This window comes from Myodes glareolus, chromosome 18 (assembly GCF_982192425.1).
Source record: "Myodes glareolus chromosome 18, mMyoGla1.1, whole genome shotgun sequence".
Lineage (NCBI taxonomy): Eukaryota > Metazoa > Chordata > Mammalia > Rodentia > Cricetidae > Myodes > Myodes glareolus.
The window spans coordinates 69532140-69551726 of record NC_142043.1 but is presented as its reverse complement, the minus strand read 5'-3'; the positions used below and the strand labels follow the sequence as shown (position 1 = coordinate 69551726).

Genomic DNA, 19587 nt, shown 5'->3' with positions numbered 1-19587 from the left:
GAATAGACAGATGTTCAGGTCTCCTCAAGAAAGTCAGCCAACATGATTGGCACTGGGATATGAACTAACAGAAGCAAAGGGGAGCTAGGGAGGAGAGGGGATGTGACCACGGCAACAGATACCGAGGCAAGCCCCTAGGGTCTGCAGGATGACCTGGATATGGCCACCTCTGTCATGCGCTATGGGATGCTGAGCCTTCTTGGGGCAATGATGACTTCATGCTCCCTGCGGTAGGAGATTGGACCTGCAACCCAAGCATGCAACCCAAGCATGCAACCCAAGCCAGGCCACCTGAAACGTCCAAGTGAGGATCTTGGGGTGTCCATTTTCCTAAACTGGATATGGTTGATGAATGGGTTATACTACACAAATATGAGAATGTCTCCAAAACAGCAAATGGACTAGGGGGTGTATTCTAGTCCCTAAGAGTAACATGGGTAGGACGAGATGGCAAGCAAGCTATGGTGTCCGCCGTGTGTGTGGCCTTTGCTGTGGGCAAAGAATTCAAACAGAAATGCAGCTGCCTTCTTAGAAAGAACTTGCCCGCATGAGAGAGGAATTGCAGCGGGGGGGGGGGGGTCATAGGGATGCGATCTGCTCATTAGTCTCTGGGTTGGGGCAGGGGAAGTAGAGACAAGAAGACAGCCGGGGTATCTGCTCGCTGTTTCCTAGAGATGGCAGGTTGCAAGGTAAAGAGAGTGCAGGTCAAACACTGGCTAAAGAGTCCGTCCTAGGATCAAAATATCGGAGCCCTTGGTAACTGGGTAATTAAGGGGGAGGGAAGGTTGGAAGATGGCAGACTTTATGTCAGACCAGGAAGAAAAGAGAAGCAAATCCAGGATTCAGTTGTAGACAGGGCGTGAGCAACGACTGAGTACGGGAATCTGCGATGTTCAGGGCACACGCGGTATCTGAGCGGCGTGGACCAGGAAAGACTTTTACAGCCTCCAACAGCCTTGCTTGTGCGGCTGTGAAATAGAGGCAGATGGGATTAATCTGAGAGGAGACAGAGAAACTGTCCCAATAGCCCATTGCTCGAGACAAAGACTGCATAACCCAAGGTAAAATGGGGAAGATCAATCCCTGGCGAAATGGCCCATATGAGCCACTGGGGACACTTAGTCCCATAAATATAAGGCTTAAAGACCACAGAGGGGAGAAGGTGTGGCTGGAAGAAACTGGGAATGAGAGAGGCTATGTAGATGCCCCGTTCATGAAGTCAGACAAAATCATACTCTCAGGAATGCTAAGAAAGAGATCTGTAGCCAGATGTGATGGCATGTGCGTTTGTTTTCAATCCTGGTGCTGGAGAAGCAGAGGCAGGTGGATCTCTGTGAGTTTGAGCCTAGTCTGGGCCAGCCAGAGCTACACAGGGAGTGCTTCAGCGACCTGCTGTGACCGGGGTGCGATGTGACCTTCATGGCTCAGAATCTCTGGGAGCTCAGAATGACTCTGAATGGTATGTAAACTCTTTATAAAATGCAGAAGCGATTGAGAGGGGGTGAGAGGAAGGAAAGGCAGGCTAAAGGATTTGTCCCGGTCACTCAAAGGGAAACGTGACAAGATTAGTGTACAGACGGTTCCCACAAGGAAATGAGCGGATTGCCAAATGCTGTGGTAGCTGCTTTCTGATAGGCTCTACAGCCCAAGCAACAGCTCCCAGAAAACAGAAATCATAGGACAATGCACATTTCAAAGATTAAACTTGGGGCTGGAGAGATGATTTAGTGGTTAAGAGCACTGGCTGCTCTTCCAGAGATCCTGCGCTCAATTCCCAGCCACCACAAGGTGGCTCACAACCATCTGTAATGGGATCAGGTTCCTTCTGGTGCGCATGAAGATGGAGCACTCAGATGTAACAAACATGAATAAACAAAAGGTTGAACTTAACCTGGGGTGGACAATTATCACCTCCATAGCGTGCAATGTACTTTCCTCCCCTGTGAGAAAGTATGAATCCATGCGAGGGATAGAAATTAAAGGCCACATGATGGCTGGGAGCCTGTCGGAACTGGAGACCCAGCTGCAGTGGCAGGCGTGGTAGGTTAGAGTGGATGAGCCTAGCCAGGTCCTTCAGGACCATCGAGGGCAAAGAGACACACAGTGTTCCTAAAGAAACAGCAACATCCTGGGGTGAGGAGGAGGATGGTTCATGAAAAGCATCTCTGTGTTATAGGAGGCTAGACAGGACAATGTACACTCCGTCTATGCCCCTGTATTCAATTCCTTCTCTCGGGACAACAGCTGATGGAAACAATGGGATCTTTGTGTACCATCCTGAGTTTTGACGATGTTTCTTTACTGGTAGCACCTTTGCTCTGGATCCCAAGGCCAGTTTGCGTCCATTTGGAATGGCTAACCACGGATCTTCAGAGCACACCCCAGGGCTATCTTCATAACCCGACATTTTGTCATGGGATGGGTCTGGGACCCGGCGTTGTTATTCTGTCCACCTCTGGGAAAGCATTTGATGACAGAGAAGGCATCATGCTAATCTCTGAATATTTTAAGTATCTGTAAAATCATCCGAAGAACAGGAAGGAATGAATTAAAGAGCCTAAAGGAAGGGGGCACTTCCAGAAGCTATAGCTGTGAAAGAGTCCGATGTGAGGAGTGGGCTATGTTCCTATGAGTTGTTCAGGCTAAGGAGGCCCCCAAGGTCCCACAAACCATAAGGCAATGGAACACGCTGTTGGCTGCAACACTAAACTCAATGGTGAATCCCCATTGCAGAAGACCCTGCACACTGGCTACATGCTGCACACTTGCTGCATGCTGCACACTTGCCGCACGCTTCACACTTGATGCACCCTGCACACTTGCTGCATGCTGCACACTTGCTGCAGAACATGGAGAAATCAGACTGAGACTCCACTGGAAGCTCCCTTCTTTTGGCTGGCATTTGTATTTCTAACAGGCACCATGCAGGTTGATGTGGGAAATCCTCACCAACAGTCCTGCCTGTCTACGAACCCCAAATACTTGAGAACCATCAGTGCAGGCAAGATGAGACCCCTGGAACAATGTGGCACAAGTGCTCTGGATACAACAATCAGATTTAAAGTCTGCTTCCCAGGAGGGAAACTCACATCTTGTGCTGTAAACCAGGGCGAAAGCCTGGGGCTGGAGAAGCCATAAACTCCAATGGAGAGGCAACAACTACTGCTTTATTAAATGGATATGATATACCTATCAAATCACCTTCTAAACATCTGTGTCTGCATCCGTGGATTGTTGCTGCTACCAACACCAATTAATCATGCAAGGAAACTTATTACTTGCAGTTAGAGGTATACCATGGGGTCTCATAACTGGTGAAATTACTGTCACTAAATGACAGTGGCTATGTTGTCATGGTCCAATACTCAGCAAAAGAAGAATGAAAATAATGAAGCATTTTTACCCTCTACTCCCAAAGCTCAGGGAACACTGCAGAAAAGTGGGAAAAATCTAAAAGCCAGAAGAAGGAACACAGCATTGTGCAGTTGTTTCTCAAGACCTGAAGCATTCCCTATTGGAGGAAAGTTCAGAAGAACTCAGGAAGTAGCCAGGTATGGTGTTGTGTGCCTTTAATTCCAGCTCTGGAGAAGCAGAGGCAGGCAGATCCCTGTGAGTTCCAGGTCAACCTGGTCTACAGAGTGAGTCACAAGACAGCATAACATGGCTATATACAGAGGCCCTGGCTCAAAAACAAAACACCTGGGAAGCAATGGGATCTTAAAAGGCTCAGGAAGTAACTCACAAGTCTCAGGAAGCTTCTGAAACTTATAAAGTTCACGTCTGTCCCAACATCAGCTAAACATTAGCAGCTCCTTGCAGGAGAGCTGGAGAAGGATCTGAGGATAAATCTTTCCTGAGCCATTGTCCACGTTGAGGTCAGCTTTTATATAATACGCCTGGATTTGAGTCACCCATGTTTCTGCAAGTAAACCTTCACCCATATTCTTATAAGTAACTCTAATGAACTCTTGGTTCAGTATGCCAGACTTGTGTGGAATACCTTGCTTGTTGTTAGTGTCCTATGTAGACTGAACAGCCTTTAATATATATATTATACATATATTATTATATAATAATATTATAATATAATATATTATTATGATTATATGTAATAATAATATATATTATATTATATTATATATATCAACCTCCAGAAAAGTGAGGTGCTCACGCTCTCACACAGCCTTGCTACTGTGAGAACAAGAGCTACCACAAAGACGGTAGAAGAAGGAATGAGAATGGGTCATCCCGCACAGACCCATCTGACATTCACTCACCTGTCACGCCCATGGTGGACACAGGGCCCACACGCTGACCATCATGGAGTCCATACAGGTTCATCTTGTATTTGCGCCCAGGCTCCAGGTCTCTCACGATGGCCTCCCTCTCCTGGCCCCCAACACGCACCACCTGGGGCCGCCCATCGCTGTCCTTGTACTGGACAGTGAAGGAGTCAAAGTCTCCCTGGGGGACGGTCCAGGAGAGGCTCAGGGAGTCTGGGGACGATGCTGTGATGGTCAGGTCTCCCAGGAGCGGCTCCTCAGGGGGCTCTGGGGCCTCTGTGCTGGGCTCTGTGGGGCTGGGGGTCTCTTCCTCTGCAGCTGAGAAGGGGACAGAGAGGTGAGCTGGGTCCCCGCAGATGTCCTCAAGTGAGGATAGAGCAGCCATAATTACCAAGGTGGTTCTAAGGTCAGTTCAGAGAAGCCCACCTTGGGGCTTTGGGGTCCTGGTCAGCTGACAGATGGCCAACATGCCCAGGCTCCTGGGTCAGCTGAGGGGACCTGGACAGCCACCAGCACAGCAAAGACCTTGGTGATGGAGGGAGATCCACCAGCCCCAGGGGAGGACAGATAGGCTGCCAAAGTCTTACTCACAGCCAGTCTGTGTACTGAGTAGTTCTTGGCCATTGATTTCCCAGTTACTAGTCACCAAAGAACAGTAGGTTCCACTTCCTGATGGGTCCCACCCTGAGGCCCCCATGTCCACTCACCTGTCACCCCGACAACAGACACGGGGCCCACACGCTGGCCACTGTGGATGCCATACAGGTTCATCTTGTACTTGTGGTCCGGCTCCAGGCCGGGGATGGTGATCTGGTCCTCGTGCCCTGGTACCCGCACCACCTTGGGCTGCCCATCCCCGTTCTTGTACTGGATCACAAATTGATCAAACTGTCCTTCGGGGACTGTCCAGGAGAGGCTCAGGGAGTCAGGGGTGGCTTCTGTCACGGTCAGCTCGCCCAGGATGGGTTTCTTAGGGGTTGTGGTGGGCACCACCTGTGTGGTCATGGTCTCCTCCTCTGGATCTGGACAAACACACAGGAACAGGTTAGGTCTTCTCTGTCCTTACTTCCTGCATAAAGGAGCATTGATAAAAGCAAAGCCTTGCTGGGTGTGGTGTTTCACATCTTAAACCTAGTGCTGATTAGAAGCAGGTGCGTCTCTGTGAGTTCAATGCCAGCCTGGTCTGCATAGTGAGTTCTGCCAGGGCTACAGAGTGAGACCTTGTCTCAAAGCATAATAATGAAGATTTAAAAAGCAAAAATAAAAATTGAAAACAAAATGAGTTTTTTTTAAAAAAAAATACCAAACACACTGGCCTCAGTGGCTCCACTATACCTTTCTGCCCTTTCCACGCTGCCTCCTGGAGCGCCCCACCTCGACTGTCCCTCTCCTGTGATCTGCTAACACCACTGACCTCTTCCCTCCCTCAGCATCAGCTTCTTCACGGCCCCACATGGCCACTATTCGGAGCCTCTCTGAGACATCTCTCTTTGTAATCTCTCTCACTAGGCTCTCATCTCTGTCCCCAATCTGACCGGGGACCTGCCCCAACCCAGGTGCCTCCAGACTCGGAGTGTCCCAGATATTTGTTAGACCCTTCCTAGCTGCCTCAGCCACCAGCCCAGAACCCGAGGATGGGCTACCATCTCCCACGATCCAGCCCTCTCTTCCTTACTCCCTCCTTGTCTTGCTCAGCCTTGCAGCCCAGCTCTGCATAGACCCATCTTTTGACCCAGATGCCAGCATTCTGCCCAGAACCAGACTTCCTTAGCTGCCCCCAGCATATCTTAAGACCGTCTGAGGACATCTCATGAAATCCTCGGGTTTCCTCTGGATCATACTTTTTCTAGCCTGCAGTCTCTGCGCTGGGTCAGATTTACTCTTCCTAAAGCTGCTCCCAAACTCGTGCCTCTTAGACTTCAGGTCTCAGTGGTTCCAAGCCACCAAGGCTAGCTTGGGTGTCCTTTGTCAGGTCCTGCCTGACTTATGTCTGTTTGGCTGTGAACCAACCCGTCATTCAGGATCCCGTCAGTTTCCCAGGCTCAAGGTTCCCCCTTGATGCAGTCTGCCCCTGGGTCTGGCACCTGTAACTTTGTTGATACACTGGAGGAGTGTACAGTTAAGACCGCATCCCAGCATCCTCTCACTGTTTCCATAGTGACGGAGCCTCTGTGAGGACTCACGGAGGCAAGAAGACTGCTGGACCACACATTCCCATGGAGCACCAACACCTTGGCTGTGAGGAGCCGTGCTGGCTCCACAGTCCGGCTCACCCAGCCCTCAGATACCTAGGCATTAAATGACCGGTCCCTAGGGTGGCTGGGGCAGGAGGAGGTGGACCCTTAAGAGGTGTGGCCTGGTGGAAGCCCTGGAAGAGGACAGTGAGGCTGAGTGCTCCCCACTTTCCTCTGGCCTGCTGTGATGTGCTAGCCTATAACAGGCTCTGAAGGAACAGGGCCAGTCCACCAAAAACCGAGCCAAAGCAAAACTTTTATCAGTTGGTTATATCAGGTTCCTTTTGCTTTCGAGACAGGGTTTCTCTCCGGAGCTTTGGAGCCTGTCCCTGGAACTCACTCGCCTGCCTCTGCCTGCCAGCGCCACGGCTGCCCTGCTATACCAGGTTCTTATCACCAGAGTGAGGCTAATGCTGGATCTTGGTAAGAATGCAGACTAGAAGACCCTGGATGGCCCGACTGTACCCCGACCTGTGCTGTGGGAAGTCCCTGATTGTTAAGAACAGAGGCTCCCAGGAAGTTGGTTACAAGGGGACAGTTTCTGAATCCAGGTCGATGTACCCAGGATGGACACAGTCCAATCCCCACAGTACTTCTCCTGCCCCCAGCATCTACCACCAGGGCCACCCATCCATGTCCTTGTAAAAAGTCAAGGTTCAGGAGAGGCTCAGGGGGTCTGGGGAGGATCTTGAGGTTACTGGATCCCTCTGAAGTGATCCTCTGGGGGTTCTGGGGCTTCCAGGCAGGGATCTCTTTCTCGGAGTCCTCTGACCTGGGAGACTTGGAACCACACAGATGTTAAGAACATCCAGCAGATAAACTTCCTCAAGCAGAAGCCTGGGGACTCACGTGGTCACCACAGGCTGGAGAACCCCGCTGTTCTGTCTTAGTCAGGCTGCCCTGCCGCACACCTTCAGAAGGCAGCGAGGCCGTGTGCGTCAGGAGCCAAAACACTGCTCATTTCCTTTGCCCCAGTAATCCCATTCTGGGCACTTATCCTAAGAAAATTATTAAAAGCAGAAAAAGGTTACAGCATGGAAGATTTATAATGAGATTATTCATGACAGCAAAATGTGTTAGGACCCAAACGACCCGTAACAGATGATCGGTTTTGTTATAGGGCTTTCACCAGAAAGCATCGGATAACCATTAAAATGATGATTAATGCGGTCACAAGGTAAATGACTACCACCAACTGGCGCTCAGAAAAGCAGGGGCCTGCTGCATGGGAGCACTCAGACACTGCATGGGAGCACCCAGACGCTGCATGGGAGCACTCAGACACTTCATGGGAGCACCCAAACGCTGCATGGGAGCACTCAGATGCTGCATGGGAGCACTCGGGTGCGGCATGGGAGCACCCAATGCTGCATGCAGAAAGTGGAGGGGGGCACTTACACCATTAGCTTTTGGATTGGTTTTGTTGGTGGTGGGGGTGCTAGACATGGAAGCCAGGGCTTCACACAGGATAGTCAAGAGCTCACAGTTACTAATGGTGGTTAGTCAAGTAATGGTGCTCGGTCAAAGCTACACCGAGCTTTTGCTTCCTAGTTTCTAAGCTTTGCTCGTGGCTGCCATGTTCTTCACACTACAAAAAATACACGCTTGATAGGAAGCTATTGACTCGGCACCCTGATAGGTGAGTGGGCGGTGATGCAGATGGAGAGGGAGGGCGAGGGCGTGGGGGACCGGGGATAAGGAGGAACGGGCCGTGGGTGAGGATCGCGGCTCACCCCAGGCTGCAAACTCTCAGTGATTCCCCAGTTCTCCCCACACCCCACAACCCTGCAGCCTACAGGACACAGGTACAGAAACGAGACCCGTCAATCAGGGAGACCGTGAGAATGACTGCCCCACCGATGGCCACCAGGACACAGGAGACTCACAAGCCGGTCCTCTGTGGCTGAGTGGCTTAACCCACCCCTCGCAGTGTCCTGAGGATGGGTCTGCCCACCTCAGCCCCGGGAAGCTGTGTGTCTAACACCCAGGGGCCTGAGTGCACCTGTGACTTACCTGTCCCCTTGCTGCTTAGGGACTCGCAACTTTAATTTTCTCATAATTAGAAACGAACGGCGTTGCCAGGGTGACAGGGGAGACAGATGGAGTGCTAAGGGAGAGAGACTGCATTTTTCTGCTTTTCTGTGATTATAAAAGGAATGCGTGGAGGGGGGAAAAGAAATGCTTGCCATGTTGGAACATTCACACAATGCAGAACAGATTAAAACAGGAAAAAAAAAAAGGGCAACCCAGCAATGTGCAGAACGCTGCATTCCGTCTCTCAAGGCACACCGCCGTGGGCGCCGTGGGCTGCGCCTCTTCCTGCTCCCCTGCCTTGCTGGTTATTGCCAACTGGTTGTGATTAGCACCCTACGGAATCTCTGGGCTCTGCTGCCCCCTTGTCTCTCCCTCATCTTGGATTTTATTTTTTGAGGGAGGGAAGTTATTCTGACCCACACTTTGGGGGAGTGTTGGTCCGTCGTGGTGGGGAGGGGGTGTGGTGGGACAGTCACATCATGGTGGTCAGGAAAGAGGGAGCAGAATCCAGGAAGGGTCCAAGCCAAGAGACAGGTCCAAGAACATGCCCCCAGTTAACTACTTTCTCCACCAAGCACCCATTCCTATCTCTCACCAGCGCCCAACAGTGCCACACAGCCCTAGTCCATCACGGAACTCAAATGGTTGTGTGTGTGTGTGTGTGTGTGTGTGTGTGTGTGTGTGTGTGCGTGCTTGAGAACACGCGTGGCTGTTGCTCCACAGGCATGAACCACTTACTTGGCACATAGTCTCTCCCTGGCCACCAATTTGTCTCGGGCTGACTGGCCAGAGAGCCCTGGGGAGCTTCCTGCCTTTACCCCGCCAGCACTGCCATTAGGAGCATGTGCAGCCCTGTCTGGCTCTTATCCGTGAGTCCTGGAGATCAGACTCGGGTCCTCTGCCTTCACATCAAGGACTCAACTCAGCCTAGCACTGTGTGCCGTTGTTTAGTGAGACAGGATCTCTCTCTGTAGTCCAGGCTGCCCTTGACATCACATAGATCCTCCTGCCTCTGCCTCCTGAGTGCTGGGATTAAAGGCGTGCGCCACCACATCCAAATCAGTTCTGCGTTTTCCAATAGAACATTATGAAACTGTTTAAGAGTAAAAATTTTTCTTTTCAAGTTTATTTATTTATTTTTTTAAATGGGGCTACGGTATTAATACACGCCTTTAAACCCAGCACTCAGGAGTCAGAGGAGGGCAGATCTCTGAGTTCGAGACCAGCCTGGTCTACAGAGTTAGGACAGCCAGGGCTACATACATAGAGAGACCTTGTTTTGAATGGTTCCCCCCGCCCAAAGCAGAAATTGAAGAAGGGTATGGCGGCACACACCTCTAATCCCAGCACTAGGGAGGCAGAGGCAGGTGGATCTCTGTGAGTTTGAGGCCAGCCTGGTCCAGGACAGCCAGGGCTACACAGAGAAACACTGTCTCAAACAGTTTTTTATTTTTATCTTTAATCATGTGTTGTGCCTTCTGTCTGTCTCTCTCCTCTCTCAGTGTCTGTCTCTGTGTGTGTGTATGTGTGTGTGTGTGTGGCCAGAATCATCAGATCCTCCTGGGGCTGAAATTACAAGCAGTTGTGAGCTGCCTGACATGGGCGCTGGGAAACCAACTGGGGCTCATTTGCAAGAGCATCCTTAACTTCTGAACCACGTGTGTGGCCCCCATCCTCAACTTCTGAACCACGTGTGTGGCCCCATGCTAAAGTATCGCCAGGGTATAAACACTGTGTATGCCATGTAGTCACCCGTAGCTAGTACACTGCTGAGTTGTTTATCTGTGTATGAGTGTGAATGTGACTTAAACAAAGACCCCTGAAATTGAGAGAGAAAAGCAGGAAAGCACTAGAAGGTGGTTTGCTGTGTGTGTGTGACGTTTCACCTGCTGGAGACCACAACAGAGTGAGGAAGAGGCTGTGAACCAGGCCAAGGCAGTGCAGGAAGGACATGGAAGGAAACCAAATCTTAGCCTCCAAGGATTGAGAAGAGAAGGGGGCCACATAGCCCTGGAAGGAGACACACCCCTAAAGCCCCAGTTCATACTCACCCGTCACGCCCACGGTGGACACGGGGCCCACACGCTGGCCATCATGGAGTCCATACAGGTTCATCTTGTATTTGCGCCCAGGCTCCAGGTCTCTCACGATGGCCTCCCTCTCCTGGCCCCCAACACGCACCACCTGGGGTCGCCCATCGCTGTCCTTGTACTGGACAGTGAAGGAGTCAAAGTCTCCCTGGGGGACGGTCCAGGAGAGGCTCAGGGAGTCTGGGGACGATGCTGTGACGGTCAGGTCTCCCAGGAGCGGCTCCTCAGGGGGCTCTGGGACCTCTGTGCTGGGCTCTGTGGGGCTGGGGGTCTCTTCCTCTGCAGCTGAGAAGGGGACAGACAGGTGAGCAGGGTCCCCGCAGGTGTCCTCAAGTGAGGACAGAGCAGCCATAATTACCAAGGTGGTTCTAAGGTCAGTTCAGAGAAGCCCACCTTGGGGCTTTGTGGTCCTGGTCAGCTGACAGATGGCCAACATGCCCAAGGTCCTGGGTCAGCTGAGGGGACCTGAACACCAGCAACTAACTGAGGCCTCTGTGGCCCTGCTGCCCAGGAAGACAGGCCAGCCCAAGGGGAAGGCATACAATAGTAAGCCATAGCTTCAGCCAGAACAGACCTGGGGGACTGACCAATCCTTCACTAGCCTCTAAGGAGCTGGAGGTTCTGTTTCCCGATGGGTCCCTCCCTGAGGCTCCCATGTCCACTCACCTGTCACCCCGACAACAGACACGGGGCCCACACGCTGGCCACTGTGGATGCCATACAGGTTCATCTTGTATTTGTGGTCCGGCTCCAGGCCGGGGATGGTGACCTGGTCCTCGTGCCCTGGCACCCGCACCACCTTGGGCTGCCCATCCCCGTTCTTGTACTGGATCAGGAAGTGGTCAAACTGTCCTTCGGGGACTGTCCAGGAGAGGCTCAGGGAGTCTGGGGTGGCGTCTGTCACGGTCAGCTCCCCCAGGCTGGGCTTCAGGGACGAGGCCTCAGTAGGTTCCTCAATAGAGTCTGCGGAAGACAGAAAACAGAAGCTTTGCGTTTCTGGAAGGAGTTCCCAAGTCTCTGGCGTGTGGGTCAGAAGGAGGCTGTATCTAGGCTCGATCGTGCTCTCCTCCCTGTTTGTAACCACCAAAGCCTTGCTGGGGTCTCCCTGGGGCCGGTCAGGTCACCTTGTGGCTCAAGACTTTTACAAGATGTACGCTCACACTTTCTTTAAGTATTTGTGTTTGTTTGTTTTTGTTTGTTTCTTTGTTTGTTTGAAGACTGAGTTGCATATAACCCAGGTTGGTCTTGAACTGAATGGATACAGGAGAACGGACTTAACTCCTGACCCTCCTGCCTCTGCCGCCTTCCAGGGGTTTCAGGTGTGTGTACAACCTGGCCAGATCCAAAGCTTCTCTGGGGACGTCAAAAACTGTCCTGAACTTAGACTATGGGGGTTCCTGCGAGGCCAGGGTGCTAAGTGTTAGGTGGTACGCCTCACAGAGGTGAAAGCTACCACACAACCTCAGGGGAGGTTGGGAGAGGGCGGGAAACAGGTGGGCCGCAGGCCAGTGAGCTCCCGATTGAAGCCGTCAGGGATACATGAGACCCGTTATACCCTCTCTCCTGTATCCTCTGGAACTTAAAAAAAAGAACTTTTTATTAGATGTGTTCATTTTAATTTATGTGTAGGTGTTCTGCCTGCAAGTACGTCCGTGTGCCACGTGTGTGTCTGCTGCCCTTGGAGGCCCGAAGACAACATTAGCTTCCCTGGAGTTACAGATGTTGTGACCCCACCACGAGGGTGCTGAGAACTGAGCCTGGACCCTCTGCAAAACCCACACGTGCTCTAAGCCACTGAGTCAACTCTTTAAGCCCCAGTCTTTGGAAATTTCTTAAACAATTATTTGTGAACAAGATTTGCTGATATTTCATGGAATTTGCTCTGATTCCAGTTCTTTCTAGAGTCTCTGGGGAAAAAAATCAGAGATCCTAAAGTATCCTTCAGAGGCCTCAGCATCCAGGGACCTCCTCCAGGTCTCCCTTATCCTAACTGGGCAGCCCTCCTCCTCCTCCTCCCCCCCTCCTCCCCCTCCTCCTCCTCCTCCTCCTCCTCCCTCCCCCTCCTCCTCCTCCTTCCTCATCCTAACTGGGCAGCCCTTCTCCTCCTCTTCCTCCTCCCTCATCCTATCTGGGCAGCCCCACCCCAGATCCCATTTGACCTGAGGCATTGGAGGTCAGGGACAGGCTAGAGGTTGAGGAGTTTTGGGGTCCTGCGTCTCTGCTGTGGGAGACAGTGAGAGCCGTACTTGCCTGAGAAGTAGAGGGCTCTTTACCCACACTCACCTGTCACACCCACGGAGGACACGGGGCCCACACGCTGACCATCATGGAGTCCATACAGGTTCATCTTGTATTTGCGCCCAGGCTCCAGGTCTCTCACGATGGCCTCCCTCTCCTGGCCCCCAACACGCACCACCTGGGGCCGCCCATCGCTGTCCTTGTACTGGACACTGAAGGAGTCAAAGTCTCCCTGGGGGACGGTCCAGGAGAGGCTCAGGGAGTCTGGGGACGATGCTGTGATGGTCAGGTCTCCCAGGAGCGGCTCCTCAGGGGGCTCTGTGGCCTCTGTGCTGGGCTCTGTGGGGCTGGGGGTCTCTTCCTCTGCAGCTGAGAAGGGGACAGGGAGGTGAGCAGGGTCCCCGCAGGTGTCCTTGGCTCTTGAAGAGGAGCTATGGCTACAGGGAGGTCCCAATGCCAGATCAAAGGCAACCCCGTTGGGGCCTGGTGTCCCTCTCTGGTCAGCCGACAGTTGACCAACATGCTCAAGCTTTTAGGGTGACCTGCTGCACCCTGAGTGGTTACCAGCATAGCAAAGGCTTCTTTGAGACCCCTGGCCCAGGGAGACAAGCAGCCGAAGGAGGGTACGGGCTACAGCCTCGGTTCTAGCCAGCTTTGCTACTGACCGGTTCTGGGCCACCAGTCACTCTTCACCAATCAATCTCAGCCCACCTAACCTGAGGGTCACCTCTCAATGGGTCTCACCCTGAGGCTCCCATGTCCACTCACCTGTCACCCCGACAACAGACACGGGGCCCACACGCTGGCCACTGTGGATGCCATACAGGTTCATCTTGTACTTGTGGTCTGGCTCCAGGCCGGGGATGGTGACCTGGTCCTCGTGCCCTGGCACCCGCACCACCTTGGGCTGCCCATCCCCGTTCTTGTACTGGATCACGAACTGGTCAAACTGTCCTTTGGGGACTGTCCAGGAGAGGCTCAGGGAGTCAGGGGTGGCGTCTGTCACGGTCAGCTCCCCCAGGTGTGGCTTAGGCTCAGGAGTCATGGTGGGTGGTTCTGTGGGCTCCTCCTCCCACGGCACTGAACACGGAGACAGTGGGATGACCACGGGAACTTGGCCCGCTCTGGATCTTTGCAGCTGTTCAGTCTCTCACTTACCTGTCAGGGCCTCAATCTGAGCAGGGCCCACACGCTGCCCGTCATGCAGACCATACAGGGTCACCAGGTATCTGTGGTCAGATTCCAGACCAGTAAGGGTGATGTCACTCCGGTCACCTTCTGCATTGACCACTTTGAGCTGTCCATCTCTGTCAGTGTACTGAACCTCGAAGGAGTTAAATTCCCCTTCTGTCACCACCCAGGAGAGATGCAGGCTGTGAGGCGTGGCCTCCTCCACTCTCAGCTCTCCGAAGCGGGGAACAACTGCGGGAGCTGAAGTCGTGGGGACCTCTGTCCAAGCTTCTGTTGTTTCTTTGGGGTCTGGGTCAGAGAGACAGAAGAGGGGGTGACTGCTGTGTTGCTGGACTCATGTGTTGACGGGAGGAAGGAGAGGTTTGGGGAGGGAGGGAGTGGGAGGGAGGAGGCAGGAAGGCAGAAGGAGGAGGGTTGGCAGAAGCATTTGACGTGCCAAAGGCCAAGTAGAAGATGCTGCATTTTGCATGACTCTAAAATAAGGTGCAGAGAGGCCAACCCCAGAGGACAGGAAGCATCCCCGCGGCTGCCAGGGCCTGGGGAACCAAGTGCAAAGAGGACCTCAAAACCGGGCAGGAGTGAAGCCTCCCTAAGGGGACCTTGTATCCCTCCCCTGGGCCATCAGACCATCAAAACAAACCCCACCCTGCCCCAAGTTAAATTGCTCAGGAATCCCATGCTGGGAGAAGGAAAAGGTTAAGGCTCTGGCCAGCAGGAGGGGGAACATGTCTCCTGGAAGGAGATGTCACCCAACTATGACAGCTCGTCAGCCCGCCATGCGGGAGACTGGAACTGATGGGTGGGTGGGACCAACCCTTGACTGGGCCTGCTTAGCTATAGCTACACCTCTGGCTCTCCGTTTACACCTAATGTCAAGACCCCAAAGATGGATTTGAGGGATCACTGGACCTCTTTGCTTCTCTTCCCAACGTGGCCACCTTGGATAAAGCTTTCTTTCTGCTTTTTTCTATGACTTGTCTGTTTGCTTGGCCAATGGAGGGCAGGTGGCCAGGACTTAAACAGACTGGGGCACAGAGGTGAGGGGAGTGGTTTGCACTTACCAGTCATAGCGATGACAGAAAGGGGACCCACACGCTTGCCTTCTCGGAGGCCATAGAGAAGCAGCTTGTACCTGCGGCCTGGGTCTAGACCAGAGACCCTGACCTCCCGATGGCTGCCCTCCACGGGCACCACCTGGGACTGCCCGTCCCTGTCTTTGTACTGGACGACAAAGGAGTCAAACTGGCCCTCGGAGACTGTCCAGGAGAGGTCCACGGAGTCTTGGGTCACACTGGTCACCTGCAGTTCGTCCCCGAGGCGAGGTTTTGAGGGGGACTTTACTCCAGTGTGGTCCATGGTATTCACGGGCTCTGGGGTGGAGACAGAGATGGTCGTGGGCAGGGCAGGGAGAGGAAGGGTTGCTGCCGTGAGCGCCGGCCTGCTGCTCTGGGCCCTGCCAGGAAGACTCACCTGTGGTGCCCTCTGTGGAGAGGGGGCCAAAGCGTTTCTTTCCCTGAAGCCCATAGAGGAGGAATCTGTACTTGCGGCCCGCATCCAGGCCTGTGATGGTGGTCGTGCGCTCTGGGCCCGGCACCGGTAGCAACCGAGGCCCACCCTTGTCCTTGAACTGGACCATGAAAGAGCCAAAGTGGCCCTCGGGGACTGTCCAGGACAGGCGCAGGGAATCCGTCGTGGGGTCCGTCACCCACAGCTCCCCAAGGCGCGGAAGGGCCCCTGGGCTGGCAGCTAACACAGAGAAAGGTTCTTGTATTTATTTTTTTCCAAAACGATTCCTGACCACCTCCCACTAGGGCTGGAAAATCCCAGAGTGGCCCAGGGGTTAATGCCTCCCCAGCCACTTTCCTTACCCTCTCATTTACTCCCCCACTTAGCCAGAGCCTCCCCCACTTGACCCTTCTGTCTCTAGTCACCGAGTCACCCCCGTATGGACACCCTAATGTCCCGGTTCAATTACTCCTTCTCTCTGACCATGCTTTCTCTATCCCTTAGAGACGCCCCTTTCTGCAGGGCCCAGCCTTCCCAGAAACCCCAGCTGAGGGACCTGACTGCCCCCTGGGGAATTCCTATGGGTGAGAGGCTCTCTGTTGGGGGCAGACAAGTGGGGGAGGTGGGGTGCTATGGGGGTCAGTGTGACCCAGCCTCCCATTTCCTTCTGCATTTGACTCACAACACCCACACTCCACAGGGCTCAGAGGAGGCGTGGGGCTCGCTCCGTTCCGTTACATGCTGTGGGGATTTGTGTGGGGAGTGATACACACAAGAAAACTCAGAGAAGGGATCCCGTGACTGCCAAAGGAGCCATCCAACTTGGGAAGGCGCTGGCCCGCCGCCCTCCTGGACAGCAAAGCCACTGACGGAATTGTTATTGCGAGAGACTTCTGGCAACGGGGAGCCCCAAGGGCCAGAAGATGGCCTGGACCAAACCCCAAGAAATGGTCCAGCTGGGTAGGGTTTCTCTGGTTTCCATTTTCCCAGGCTCTGAGAAGTCAAGGGAGGAAGGTGAACCTCTCTACCAGAAGTGGATGTGGGGACAGAGGGATGGGAGTCAGGTAAGAGCCACGGAGACAAGCCAAACTCAGGCTGTGACAGTGGCACCTGGCCCAGGAGGACAGGAGAGGTTCCTGGCCACCTTCATCCATCTCAAGAGGCCCCAGGCCCCCATAGCCCACCTTCTAGAGAAGGCCCAGCATGCAGAGCAAATGAAGGAAAGGATTTGAGAACCTGCCCTGTTGGGTCCCGGCCTGATTTGGACTGGGTTGGGTGAACAGGAAAGGTAGCTAGCTAGCAGGAAGTTCAGACACTTCGGGGAAGCAGAGTGTCACGCAATCTTCACCTGTCTTCGCCTCCACAGAGACCTGACTGTGCCGTCTTCCATCTTGGACCCCGAAGAGCAGGAACTTGTACTTGCGGGAGGGCTCCAGGCCTGTGATGGTGACCTCCCGTTGGTCGGCTGCCACAGGCACCACTTGGGGCTGGCCATCCCTGTCCTTGTACTGAACCACGAAGGAGTCGAATTCACCCTCAGGGACAGTCCACACAAGGCCCATGGAGTCGGGGGTCACATCTGTCACTGCCAGCTCCCCCAAGAGTGACTCCAGCTTGGAGGTCTCAGTGGCTGGAGCTGGGGCTGGTGGGAGGATGTCTAGGACGGGAAGAAGCAGAACATGGCTGAGCTCCTGGGAAGAGAGCTGGCTCTGCCTGCCTTGGGGGATAACGGTGAAGTGGGAAAGTTTCCTCTTTATCTTCGGTGGCCAGTAACAGCCTGGTCTGCCATGACCAAGATGGTGTCAGGTGCGCTCGTGACGCTCATCAACAGAAAGACACCTTTCACGTGGCCTTAGAGTCATCCGGTGGCATCAAAGCACTGTTTGTCCTCTAAGTAAGCTGACAGAGAGGCCCAGGCATTGCCAAGTCATAAATCAGAGCGTAAAGCATTTTGATAATGGCACATTGATCGGTCGATATCCATAAGACGGTTCCGTGGACCCCAAACTTGAGGACTCTCAGGCCCCTCATAGAGGGTGCCAGTCTCTGCACATCCTGAAAACTTTAAATCACCTCCAAATAGCTGACTGCGCCTCAAGCAATGTAACTGCTATACAAACGGTTGGCAACTATCTAGTTTATGAACCCATTCAATACAGACATGTGTTTGCATGTGTTCACGTGTGTGCAAGCGAGCATGCAAGTGCATGTGTGTGTTCATATGTGTGCAGGTGAGTATGCACATGGTGTGAGTGTTCATGTGTGTGTAGCTGAACATACATGTGTGTGTACATGCATGTTCATGTGCATGCAGGTGAGCACGTGTGTGTATACGTAGAGGACTTTTGGGCTGTTCGTCAGTAGCCGTCTGCTTCATTTTCTTCTGAGACACAGACCCTCCCTGGACCCTAAGCTTGCCGATTAGGCAAGGCTGGCTGGCCAGTGAGCCCCAGAGACTCTCCTGTCTCAGCCTCCGCAATGCGGGGATTGCAAGCCTTCTCCTCCGTGCCCAGCATCTCCCATGGGTTCCAGGGATCTGAACTCGGGTGTTCACGCTTGTGCCCACTGACCAGTCTCCACAGGCCTGAGGAGGAGTATGTTTTAGATTTGTTTTTTCTGGGTCTGGTGAAATGGCTCAGTGGGTAAAGGCCTCTTCCTGGTGACCTAACTTAAATCCTTAGGACCCACACGGTAGATGGAAAAAATTGACTCCCATCAAGTTGTTCTTCAGCCTTCAACATATTGTGATAAGTGAGCGTCTACATGTATTCGCACATGCTCACACACACATGTAAAAAGTTATGTATTTTGGTGTGCCTCTTCTGTCTACAGCCTCACATGAAACCTCTGAAGATATGGAATGCTGATTATGTCCGCATCGTTAGTGTCCTTCGTGATCATACGAATTCTGTTTTGACAACGTGTACTGAGAGAGGATAGGGGTTCCCCCAGAAGCCATGGTCTGTGAGTCACAGCGAGCTTATGTCCGGGAGTAATGAGAGGAAGCGGGAGCCGGGAGTTCAGGGAGGTGTGTCTTCCCCAGGGGAGATGTTGGAGCGGGCCAGAAGGGAATGTGACTTGGACAGACACCCAGGACCTTTGAGAAGTTCTGAGATTGTGTGTGTGTGCTTGACCTCAGTGAAGAAGGGCACAAACCACAGGGGGCGGGGGCTGTGTTCAATCACAGGGGGCGGGGGCTGTGTTCAAGTCACTGTTGGGTTGTCAAGAGACGGGAAGAAAAACTGAAACAACTGTGCAGTCAAAGAGAGGAGTCGGGGGAGGGCAGCGAGGAGAGGGACAGAGGGACGGAGGCCAGACGGGAGGCAGGGTCAGGCCTGGAGTGCAGATAAGGAAACCACTGGGTGTGGGAAGATCCCAGCCTTAGGCAGAAGCCAACGGTTTGGGGGGTTTGGGGATGGACTTGTGACTGTGAGCCTGAGAGAGGCCCACAGTCGCCCGTGCAGAGGCTAAGGAATGGCAGTCCCAGGCAGGGCTGGGACTGTGGGTAACCAGGGTTGGGTACCGCCTGGCTCTCTCACTCACCTGTCATTGCCAACACAGAGAGGGGGCCCACACGTCGTCTGCCATGGAGCCCGTAGAAGTTCATCTTGTATTTTCTTGCAGGATCCAAGTCGAGGATGGTGACCTCACGCTGGTCAGCAGCTACCGGCACCTCCTGGGGCTGCCCGTCCCTGTCCTTGTACTGGACCATGAAGGAGTCGAACTGCCCATCAGGGACCATCCATGAGAGGCTCACAGAATTGGGGGTCACACCCGTCACTGTCAACTCCTCCAGACGGGGCTCAAGAGGGGGCTCGATGGCCGGAGAGGGCTCTTCTTGTTGTGAGTCTGAGACAGAAAAGGCAGAGCCTGCTAGAAAAAGTTCCTAGGAGCGCTGTACACAAGACCGCACCAATCAGCAGCACTCCTGTCCAGAGCAATCTGGACAGCAATCTGGTGGCTCTGGCACGGGCAATCCGGCTTTTGAGCAGGCCTGATAACCTAAGCTCC

The 19587-nt window shown here is 53.4% G+C and overlaps 1 protein-coding gene across 3 annotated transcripts in view; it reads right to left on the bottom strand.

Annotated features, from left to right (window-relative positions):
* The window catches only part of Tnxb (tenascin XB), a 60037-nt gene that overhangs the window by 13725 nt on the left and 26725 nt on the right, over positions 1-19587 (bottom strand). For all 3 annotated transcript variants that reach the window (XM_087898504.1, XM_087898506.1, XM_087898507.1), the window contains 11 exons: positions 19120-19425; positions 16925-17233; positions 15541-15816; positions 15132-15440; positions 14038-14358; positions 13648-13959; positions 12925-13248; positions 11308-11604; positions 10603-10926; positions 4991-5305; positions 4278-4601 (listed from right to left, as the gene is read on the bottom strand). In XM_087898504.1, the coding sequence (XP_087754630.1) occupies positions 4278-4601; positions 4991-5305; positions 10603-10926; positions 11308-11604; positions 12925-13248; positions 13648-13959; positions 14038-14358; positions 15132-15440; positions 15541-15816; positions 16925-17233; positions 19120-19425 (3417 nt within the window). The remainder of the gene's footprint in view (positions 1-4277; positions 4602-4990; positions 5306-10602; positions 10927-11307; positions 11605-12924; positions 13249-13647; positions 13960-14037; positions 14359-15131; positions 15441-15540; positions 15817-16924; positions 17234-19119; positions 19426-19587) is intronic.